Raw genomic sequence first — 12,186 nt, 5'->3', positions numbered from 1 at the left:
CAAGGACGATCAGGAAAGTACTGTTCTGTAAGGGGCCAGCTGTTCCGTAAAATCCGAAATGCACACAAACGCCATCCGTATTTTTTGCGGATCCGTTTTTGTGGACCGCAAAATACATACGGTCGTGTGCATGAACCCTAAACCGTAAGGCTCATTACAATCTCATGAGATTTATGATTTGTGATTTATAATGTATCCCAAAATGTCCACAATAGAAATACATAAGATTATTAATACAAACACAATAAATTGCATTTTCTCTCTGTACCTGTAGCGTTCCCACTTGTAACCTGTAGTAAAAATCAGCCGCAGTAGGTGTGGATATAACTAACAATCTTCTTTTTTCATAAAACTGATCCAAAAATTCAACTGCATTTTTTAGTCCAACATTAATATTCATAACTGCATGAAACACACACAAAAAAAAACAGTATAAAATTGCTGCACCCTTTAGAAAAGCATATAAATCACATACATAATAACATTTCTAGAAACAATACTGATGAAAATCATAGGTTGCAAATATCCAATATCAACAATGAACATAATGTGGTAAAACATGACATATAAAGCATACTTTGCATCATGTATTATTCTGTATAATATACAGTACCGTACTTTCATTAGTGTTGATCACGAATATTCGAATTAAAATTTTTTATCGCAAATATAGGTACTTCGAAAATTCGCGAATATTTCGAATATAGTGATATATATTCGTAATTTCGAATATTCGATTTTTTTTTTAATCAGTAGACATGATCCCTCCCTGCTTCTAGCTTGTGGGCCAATGAGAAGGCTGCAGTATATTTGACTTTAGGAGTAGTGTTGTTTGCAAATTTTTATTGCAAATTTTTCTATTAGACAAAGAAGATTATAGCACTATATTAGCTAAATTGCTCTATATTCGTGTTTTTTTTTTTTTGAATATTCGCCATATTGCTATAACTTTGTTTTTTCGAATATTCGTAATAAATAGAATATATAGCAATATAGCGAATATTCGGAAAAAAAAACGAATATAGAGCAAGTTAGCTAATATAGTGCTATAATCTTCTTTGTCTAATAGTTGTAATTTTTTTCCAATCTGAACTTCAGATGAGAAAAAAATTACAACTATTAGACAAAGATTATAGCACTATATTAGCTAAATTGCTCTATATTAGTTTTTTTTTTAGAATATTCGCTATATTGCTATATATTCTTGTTTTAGAGTATTACGAATATTTGAAAAAACTGTTATAGCAACATAGCGAATATTCGAAAAAAATAATGAATATAGAGCAATTTAGCTAATATAGTGCTATAATCTTCTTTGTCTAATAGTTGTAAGTTGAAAATTTTGCATTATGAAAATTCGCATATTACACGATCATTACCTTGACGATTTTTTGAGTAAAAAAAATCGTAGAATATAACGAGTATTCGAATTTGCGAATATTAGACGAATATTCTACAAAATATTCGCGATATATCGCGAATTCGAATATGACCCCTGCCGCTCATCACTAACTTTCATCTGAGGAAAAAAAATAACTAAAGGAAGACACTAGAAGTCGACCTTCTCAATCCGACTTTTGGTTTTTGTAAATGTACACTGTGTTTCTATGTAGATGTTTCTCAATATCACTTTATGTTGTCACTCAATCAGTAAGTGACTTTTCCCAATAAAGGGGTTGTCCGGGTTCATAGCGGAACCTGGACATATCCCCATTTTCACCCTTTGCCTCCCCCCCCCCCTCTTGATATGAGCATCGGAGCATTTTGTGCACCGATGCTCTCCCTTGCCCTGCACTGGATCGCACAAGGCAAGGGCTTTTTTGTTTATACTATTACACAGCTAGGCAGAGGCTTCCGCCTAGCAGTGTTCCGGTGATGTCACCGGCTCTAATATGTGGGCTTTAGCGCTACAAAAAACGTCTAGGTCAGAGCTGAAGCCAGCCCATTAGTTTCGGGGACGTCACCTGGCTCACTGCTAGGCGGAAGCCTCTGCCTAGCAATCCTCATGGAGAGCCTAGTATGTCACCAGATCTCCCAAAAAATGCCTTTGCCCTGCGCAATTCAGCATCGGAGCATGCTTATATTAGGGGGGCTGGAAGGGTTAAGATGGGGATATGTCCGGGTTCAGCTCTGAACCCAGACAATGCCTTTAACTGATAGTAGGGAGCTGGTGCCGGAATTAAAGGGAACTTTCACACTGTGTATGCAGTGCTCTCCGCACACAGGAGGAGCTCAACAGACTGATATATAGTGGGAAAAGGATCAGTGTAACCTTGCATTTCATTCATTGAAATTCATTCTCTGCTTTCTGTACTTAGGAGTCCAGTGGGCATTCCTTCTATTGTATATTACAATAGGTATGCCTTGAAACATTGGCAAAGGTAGTCCCTGGGACATAGATGTTAAAATCCTACTTACTTTTATCTTCTTATTCTGTCCATGAGGACTTAGGTTGCCACAGGGAGGTATTGGTTAATAGCATGTATGTCCTACAGGACTGCTAGATTAGTCTTCTTTTGTATAGATGAACACTATATGGACAAATCATGTCCAGGGATGGACTGGCCATAAACCCTTCAGGAAAATTTCCCATTGGGCCTATGTCCAGGGGCTGCCCAAGCCCTTCTCACAGAAGCTAGCTGGGCACATAATCTGATGCTCTCAGCATTGATGCCAGGAGCATCAGGTGCTAATGCACCTGGCCGGCAGCCACAAGTGGCCTCCTGAATTCAATTCTATCGCTGTCCACAGGGTGGTGATACAACCGTATTTTAGGCTGCACTGTGGTGTTTGTATTTTTGGGGTGATATTTTTGCTGCATTATGGTAGTGGTGGCCCCAACTACATCTGTTGTGGCTTGTGTTGGCCCCGCCTACTTGTGTTGCCCTGCTTTCTGTGAATTTGGAATCCCCTACAAAATCGGGTCACTTTTAGGTTCTTTTCCAGGGCCACTTTAAGTTCCCAGTCCACCCCTGATCCAGCCAGACCGGCCTGGGTCATCCATCCTACAAGAAATGAATGCAAACAACCATCATTCCCCCGCACTGTTGTCTCTAAGATTAGTTTGTATATTAGTAATAATGGACCGCCCAGCCAATCCCAAAAAGAATACTAACATTTTACCTTATCAGGACCTTCATGGCCTAAATTACATGTTATGTTTAAGAGGTTTTCCAGGAGTCAGATATTGATGACCTACAGTATGCTTAGGATAGATCATCAATATCAGCTTTATGGGGGGCCAACACATTGCATCCCCACCAATCAGCTACCACTGTCAACTATAAAGTGAGCAGATGGCTTTTCTTTCTGGTGCCACTGATCTGGACGATAGGTCATCAATATCTAAATCACAGAAAACCCCTTTAAACAATGGGAATTATATTTCTAAATATCAGTCTTAAAAATCTTTGGCTAATAGGTAAATAATCATTATATATTTACTAAAATTACAGAAATTTTAAAGGGTTGGTCGTGTTTGCACAATGTAGGAAAAAGTTCCTGCCCAAATTTATAAGGAGATGGAAAAATGAATCAAGCCAGAAAAGGAAGCAATATGGATAATCAAAGTACATTAGTAAGTGCCTTGTATTATTTTGTCAATTACTTTGTATTATGTGTTATTTTGCCATTTACTGAAGTCAAACAATCATTGCAAATTTTGCTCCAATCATTGCAAAAATAGTTGTTTTTATCAGATGAATTGGCCTAATATCATTATGTCTAAGTTAGAGCAGTGGATGTACTTGACCTTGTTTGCTTTATTTATCTTTTTTTAATATATAAAAAAAGTAAAATGTTTTTAGGTCACTGTGATCTAGACAAGCTGAACTTGTCATGTCATGCACATTAATTCCAAGATCATGGTGTTCAAGGTTGAGTGCTTCTATTACCGAGTTACCAGATAAAATATATCTCATATTAGACCCTGATGTTGGCAGCTGCATAATGAATTTGGGGAAAAGCATGCATTTTATTACTTATATTTCTCTGTGCTCTGCTGTACCCTTTTCCAATGGCTTTCAACATATTTACTATTGGGCATTACAATTAGATATCTATCCATTATCTATCTATCTATCTATCCATTATCTATCTATTTATCTATCCATTATCTATCTATCTATCTATCTATCTATTTATCTATCTACTTCCCAAAGATTGGGAATGTTTTCCATGTTGTGCCCAGGTTTTACAATCCATTCCACATCCATTTGCTCACGAAGAGACCGCGGCGGCCATCTTGATTGAAGAAAATGTGAAAAATCTTGCATGCCCTGTTGTGATCACGTCATCAAGTTAGCCGGGTGCGGTGACATCATCACCGCCAGTCAGCGCATTTTCTTAAATCAAGATGGCCGCGATGACCCTCTCTGCAAGCAAATGGATTAGGTGAGTATTTTTTTTTGTTTGTTTTTTAACGCCATTTCTGAAAAAATTGATTCGTTACCACAAAGCGCGAGGAAATTCGGCTTCGTGACGAATCGAATTTTCCTTGAAAATCGGATTGAAGTCCACTTTGTTAACTTCGAAATTCGATCAACACTAATTACAGCAGATAATAGTCCAAAATCATGGTGACAGATTCCCTTTAAACCAGTGGTTCTCAACCTTTCTAAAGCCGTGACCCCTTAATCCAGTTCCTCATGTTGTGGTGACCCCCAACCATTACATTTTTTTCCTTGCTACGTCATAACTAATTTTGCTACTGTTATGAATTGTAATGTAAATATCTGATATGCAGGATGTATTTTTATTGCTACAAATTGAACATAATTAAAGCAGAGTAATTAATCACAAAGACATCCACAGACCCCCCCCCCCCCCTAAACAGTGCCATCCACAGATCCCCCTAAACAGTGCCATCCACAGATCCCCCTCCCCTAAATAGTGCCATCCACAGATCACTCCTCCCCTAAACAGTGCCATCCACAGATCCCCCCTCCCCTAAACAGTGCCATCCACAGATCCCCCCCTAAACAGTGCCATCCACAGATCCCCCCTAAACAGTGCCATCCACAGATCCCCCCCTAAACAGTGCCATCCACAGATCCCTCCTAAACAGTGCCATCCACAGATCTCCCCCTAAACAGTGCCATCCACAGATCTCCCCCCTAAACAGTGCCATCCACAGATCCCCCCTAAACAGTGCCATCCACAGATCCCTCCTCCCCTAAACAGTGCCATGATGACACTGTTTAGAGGAGGGGGGATCTGTGGATGGCACTGTTTAGGGGGGATCTGTGGATGGCACTGTTTAGGGGGGAGATCTGTGGATGGCACTGTAGGCTGATCTGTGGATGGCACTGCCATCCACAGATCCCCCTACAGTGCCATCCACAGATCTCCCTCCCCGACGCTCACAGCAGTATATTTATAAACTAATCAGTAACTACTTTAACTTTAATCATTGCTTATTGCTGAGCTCTTTACTTGGATTATAATTTATTTGGATATGGGATATCTTACTTTGTCTTAGCTCCGGTAATAGCAGACAGTGCGGGGGGCGGCGCTCACTCACTGATGTCACGCGCCTGCGCCGCCTAGTGGGAGGAGCAGGCGCGTGACGTCAGTGAGTGAACACCGCCCCCCGCACTGCCTGCTATTACTGGAGCTAAGACAAAGTAAGATATCCCATATCCAAATAAATTATAATCCAAGTAAAAAGCTCAGCAATGAGCAATGATTAAAGTTAAAGTAGTTACTGATTAGTTTATAAATATACTGCTCTAAGCGGTGTGGCCCTGTATATTCTAACCCCCAGGCAAGCGTCCCTGTCACCATGGGAACGCCTGGGGGTTAGAATATACCATCGGATTTGAGTTTTTACAATCTCACTGAGCTCGTAAAACTCAGATCCGATGGAATATTCTAACCCCCAGGCAAGCGTCCCCGTCACCATGGGAACGCCTGGGGGTTAGAATATACCATCGGATCTTCTGAGTTACTCAGCCGCAAAACAAGCACCGGCTCTGCTTGGCCCCGGGCCAGCTCGGGGCCCCAACCAGCTAAGGGGCCCCAAGCAATTGCTTGTTTTGCCTGTCTGTTAGCGTCGGGCCTGGACCCACAATAGGAAGCCTCAGGCGACCCCCCGGAAAGGGCCGATCGACCCCCAAAGGGGTCGCGACCCCTAGGTTGAGAACCGCTGCTTTAAACCCTTTAGATCCCCGCCGATCTGATATTAATGACTTATCCTAGGGATAGGTTATCAACTATTAGATTCTGGAGAACCCGTTTAAAGGAAACATCCAGATTCCTAGCTGCCTCTCTCACTAGATACAAAGGCTTAGAGGGAACATTACCGGTAACACAGCTGAAAGTTGCACGAGGGCTGCAGAAGGCTGCCATCAAGAGAAGTTGGGGGAGCTTAGAATATGCAATGAAACAAAATCCTGCCTGCAACTTGAATTTATAGATATAGGGGGAATTTACTAAGACTGGTGTGTCATATGTCAGTCTTAATCCACAGTATACAGGAGAGTCAGGCCTCAATAAAGTTGTCACATCTTTGCTATACATGCACCATAAAATAAAATGTATGTGATACATCAGCTGTTATAGATTTGTGTTATAATCTAGGCCAGTCTCTGGCGTAAATCTTATCGTATATCTGTTGGGGGCCACACTCTCCCTCTAAGTATCAGCCAATTAGAAAATGTGTCGTGAGCAAAGCAAAAACCCACAAGATCGCAAAATTTGTGCACAGATGATACTAGAGCAAAAATTTGCTGCCTTTTTTTGTAATCAGTGTTCTGTCACAAAGGCCACTGTACTTTATATCTAATAAGACAGTTCTATTTAGTCTGGTAATTGTACGTGTGTCTTTATTCTTCTTCAGAGAAAGAGTAGGAAAGATAAAATAAAGCCGTTTATTTCACCATTCTCTTACAGTCCCTCAGTGTCATTATTAGTCCATTACAGAGAGCTGAACAGCAGATGCCATTTCCATTAAAGCAAGCATATGAATCTCCTACAATGTGCAGCTAAAGACTTCAACACATTCAGCGGGAATCCAGGAAGGTTTACAGCAATCCTCCAACCAAAAGAATTTTCATTAACACAACACTTACCCGGTACTCTTCTTTTCATCTTTTTAGTTGCAGATTCACTAATTCTCGGGCTCCTCTTCACCCTGTCCATTGGTAGCCCATACAACTTCCTACTTGTCCAGCCCTGCTATTGCATTGGCCAGCAATGTCTACATGAGCAGTGCTGGCCAATACTAAGACAGAAGAAAGTGTCTTGGGCTACCACATACACAAGATGCATCAGGCAGTCTGGGAACTGCTGCGGGAATCTTGGATGGCAGAAGAGGAGCCCAGGATCTGATTGATCTGCAGCTAAAAAGATAAAAAGGAGGGCCCCATGCAAGTGTCAGTGCAATTTTTTTTTCTTGAACTGGTGTTTTGCTCTTTAGTGAATGTCTGCCTTACAACACTAAGGGGGCTTAACCAATAATGCCTTCTCTAGTTAAAAGCTATATACACCTTTGTGGGCAATTTTTTTTATTATTTCATTGTACTCATTTTGAGCTAAAAATCATTTTTTCTAATTTATTTCAAATATGGAACCCTTTTTTCTGTATATAGCTGAGATGCTGTAGCAGCAGCCCCTGGATTTTCTCTCTTTTCCGTCAGTTGGGGAGCTGACGGCTCTTTATCTCTGATGTTATAAACACTCATTATAGCTCAGTTCTTATCTTACTTAGAGATAAGGTTTAGATATAGTAATTTAGAGATAAGACTAAAGTGAAAGTGAAAGTACCAGTCACACCGTTAGAAAAGCAGTTAACCCTTTGTGACAGAACGGCTCAGCATTTTTAATAAAAGCAAATTGAAAATATGATTATTAGTAGGTCTGAGAAAACTTCATATTTTGAAGTTCGTGTGCGGGTTCGTGTTGTGGTATTTACTGAATTGCATTATAGATTCCATTACCACGGACCATAACGCAATTCCATGACGGAATGCATAACGGAATTCCTTTAGAGGCATTCTGTTATGCATTCCGTCATGAAATTGCGCTATGGTCCGTGGTAACGGAATCCATAACGTAATTCAGCATATACCACAACCCGAACTTGAACTTCAAAATATGAAGTTCGCTCATCTCTAATTATTAGCCAAAAAGGAGTAAAATGCAATCATAAACCAAAATTGCCTCTGAGGGTGTACATAGCCTTTAAGCAGTGAATGGTGGTATTGTGTGGGCATTGTGCAGATGTATTATTTAACCATGTAGGCAGTATATCGGTATAAACATCCAGATAAAAAGCACATAAATATCTGTGATTTTATATTTTCAAATTATAAGAACAACTGGCTAAAATATCAAGCAAAGGTTTTTACTTGTCGCCCAGGGCCCTGTTATTAATGAAACCAACACTGTGTACAAGGCTACAGTCACTCAGCCGTATACATTGTGCAGTCCACAAACCGCGTATCTGCAAAATGCGGATACCGGCCATGTGCATCCGACACTTTCCGCAGGCCAAATTGTTAAAAAGCATATTCTTGTCTGCAAACTGATATGGCGGCACGGCTGCATGGATGTGAACAGCACAGGGATGACATGCATTTTTGTGGCCCCATAGAAATAAATTGTTCCATTTTTTACGGATCGCACGCGGACCACAGATACGGTTATGTGAAAGAGTCTTAACCATGTACTTCTATCATCACATGAGTTGTAAACTACCCAGTCACCTCTTAGTCCCCAATTAAATTAACTATGTTGCATATTAAAAATACGATTGCATTGTAAATTAAAATTGTAAGGCGGCTTTGGAACAAATCAGCATTTTTCATTACGGTTGATCCTGTGTATAGAGAAAAGTGAAATCTCATATGAAAAGAAATACTTACAGGAACATGTGGGCTCTGAGCCTGACCACTCTGAATTGAACTGGCACACACGAGCTGGGCTTCCTTGCAATTCATATCCACCCATGCAAAAATAGTCACAGGTTGAACCATAGTTATCTCCAGCTCCTGAACACTTGACATATCCATTCTCTGGAGCGTTCAGCTTAGCACAGCGCTTTACTTAGTAGAAAGACAGAGAGACAAGCAGTGCTTTAATAGTTAACTCTTATTGATAAGGTGTCAGGGTCTAGATGAATAAGGGGGTTAATTGGCTTGCACACACTAGAAATTGCTTTTATATTTAGAATTTTTTCTTGAAAAATGCAACCCAACTGAGTAACATAACATCTTATTATGTTTTCCCTTTGGAGACATTTTATATAATATTCAATCAAGTTTAGGGCCCTTGCACACGACCGTATGCCCTCCGAGACATACGGTCCGCGAGCAGGCCATATGTTCCGGAACGGCATTGATGGTGCACTCGGGAGCACACAGTATTATAGATTACAATGGTGCTGTGCACGTAAGGCTGCCCGCGGGGCTATTGTCCCGCACTAATGAGATCATATACATGATATATATATGATCATTGTAATCTTTGATGCTGTGTGCTCCAGTGCACACGATCAATGCCGCTCTGGAACATATGTTCTGCTCACGTGTGCAAGGGCCCTTAGAATGCAAAATTTCCATTGTCCTGGTATGGTTCTTATGTGGGCTGCTTATATAGCAGCTGCACATTCTGCATCAAAGTATAGTGAAACTGCTTCAATTCACATTGTGGCCTGTCCCCCGATTGCGCTAACGAGCTAATCCATTACCAAAAGCAGATAAACAAACAAAGGTTCATAAAAATGACTGCATTGTTTTTGCAATTAAAGGTTTTGCCTGGGATCTAAAGACTGATAAACTACAGTCAGGTCCATAAATATTGGGACATCGACACAATTCTAACATTTTTGGCTCTATACACCACCACAATGGATTTGAAATGAAAAGAACAATATGTGCTTTAACTGCAGACTGTCAGCTTTAATTTGAGGGTATTTACATCCAAATCAGGTGAACGGTGTAGGAATTACAACAGTTTGCATATGTGCCTCCCACTTGTTAAGGGACCAAAAGTAATGGGACACAATAATAATCATTAAACAAACTTTCACTTTTTAATACTTGCTTGCAAATCCTTTGCAGTCAATTACAGCCTGAAGTCTGGAACGCATAGACATCACCAGACGCTGGGTTTCATCCCTGTTGATGCTCTACCAGGCCTCTTCTGCAACTGTCTTCAGTTCCTGCTTGTTCTTGGGGCGTTTTCCCTTCAGTTTTGTCTTCAGCAAGTGAAATGCATGCTCAATCGGATTCAGGTCAGGTGATTGGCTTGGCCATTGCATAACATTCCACTTCTTTCCCTTAAAAAACTCCTTGGTTGCTTTTGCAGTATGCTTTGGGTCATTGTCCATCTGCACTGTGAAGCGCTGTCCAATGAGTTCTAAAACATTTGGCTGAATATGAGCAGAAAAAAAATTGCCCGAAACACTTCAGAATTCATCCTGCTGCTTTTGTCAGCAGTCACATCATCAATAAATACACGAGAACCAGTTCCATTGGCAGCCATACATGCCCACGCCATGACACTACCACCACCATGCTTCACTGATGAGGTGGTATGCTTAGGATCATGAGCAGTTCCTTTCCTTCTCCATACTCTTCTCTTCCCATCACTCTGAAACAAGTTGATCTTGGTCTCATCTGTCCATAGGATGTTGTTCCGAACTGTGAAGGCTTTTTTAGATGTCGTTTGGCAAACTCTAATCTGGCCTTCCTGTTTTTGAGGCTCACCAATGGTTTACATCTTGTGGTGAACCCTCTGTATGAAGTCTTCTCTACCTCCTGGAGAGTGTTCTTAATCTGGCCAACTCCAACTATTGTGAAGGGTGTTTTCTTCCCCAGGGAAAAAATTATTCGGTCATCCACCACAGTTGTTTTCCGTGGTCTTCCGGGTCTTTTGGTGTTGCTGAGCTCACCGGTGCGTTCCTTCTTTTTAAGAATGTTCCAAACAGTTGTTTTGGCCACGCCTAATGTTTTTGCTATCTCTCTGAAGGGTTTGTTTTGTTTTTTCAGCGTAATGATGGCTTGCTTTACTGATAGTGACAGCTCTTTGGATCTCATCTTGGGAGTTGACAGCAACAGATATAAAATGCAAATTGCACACTTGAAATGAACTCTGGACCTTTTATCTGCTCATTGTAATTGGGATAATGAGGGAATAACACACATGTGGTGGTGTATAGAGCCAATAATGTTAGAATTGTGTTGATGTCCCAATATTTATGGACCTGACTGTATCCTCAGGATAGGTCATCAATATCCGATCAATGGGGGTTCGACTCCCGGTAGCCCCTCCGATCAGTTGTTGGAAGGTTAGGGCAGATCATCAATATTTATAGGGGTTCTAAGGGCTTTTCTGAAAGTCCTGGAGTCCTCAGTGTTACAGGGTTTCAGCTTTTAGGAACAGCACTGTGGGAAAACAAACTGGTTTCTTGCACTTGAAACAAACAGCAACCACTATCTGTAACATTATCAAGATGGAGCACACCTGAGACAGCATCTTGCATCATGACCAGAGAGTACATACACTGGAATAACTACACATGAACAGACACTAATAGTAAACACAGCGCCATCTACTTTCAGTTCAACATAGTTTCTCCAGCATTAAGATGCAGCTGTTGCTTTACTCCAAAATTCAGACCCTGTGGAGACAAGATTATTTCTTCTATACCTTCATGCCCCTGGTGCCGCCACCTCTGCTGCACAAAAATTTACATTCCCTTACGTCCTCAACAGCAGCACAGATGGGGTTAACTGCCCCTGTGGACTGGTAGGACCGGCGGAATTTTAATGAGCCCAAGAACCAATAAACGATCTTCAGCTCCCTGAAAGGGAGGAGATCACCCCCCAGCCCACCGTGTTTTTTTCTGTCCTCTGGACAGGTGGACTGGCGTGTCGCTCCCTCTCTGGGAGCTGAAGATTGCTTAGGGGTTCTTTTCCCCTCCTTAAGCTTAGCTCGCTTTCTATGGATCTCAGTGCCTTTATTTTAGGCCTGATCATGGCGATTTCGGTCTGGGGTACCGTCGGGGAGGGGGGCTTCCCCTCCCCTCTTCTCTCATCATCTGTAGACGGTGCTCCGTCCCTCCGTTACCGCATGTGTGCGGCGCTATGGGTGCCGCCATTTTCCGGAAGTGACGCGCCCTAGGTGCGCTACGTCACTTCCGGTTTTCCGAAGCGTTGCGGTGATGTATAAAACTCACCTTTC

At 41.4% G+C, this 12,186-nt stretch overlaps 1 protein-coding gene across 2 annotated transcripts in view; it reads right to left on the bottom strand.

Moving 5' to 3' along the window:
* The window catches only part of SRPX (sushi repeat containing protein X-linked), a 172,101-nt gene that overhangs the window by 31,346 nt on the left and 128,569 nt on the right, over positions 1 to 12,186 (bottom strand). For both annotated transcript variants that reach the window (XM_040423791.1, XM_040423793.1), the window contains 2 exons: positions 8,865 to 9,044; positions 269 to 402 (listed from right to left, as the gene is read on the bottom strand). In XM_040423791.1, coding sequence (XP_040279725.1) covers positions 269 to 402; positions 8,865 to 9,044 — 314 coding nt within the window. The remainder of the gene's footprint in view (positions 1 to 268; positions 403 to 8,864; positions 9,045 to 12,186) is intronic.

The sequence above is a fragment of the Bufo bufo genome, chromosome 3, assembly GCF_905171765.1.
Source record: "Bufo bufo chromosome 3, aBufBuf1.1, whole genome shotgun sequence".
Classification (NCBI taxonomy): domain Eukaryota; kingdom Metazoa; phylum Chordata; class Amphibia; order Anura; family Bufonidae; genus Bufo; species Bufo bufo.
This window is presented reverse-complemented; position numbering and strand designations above follow the sequence as displayed.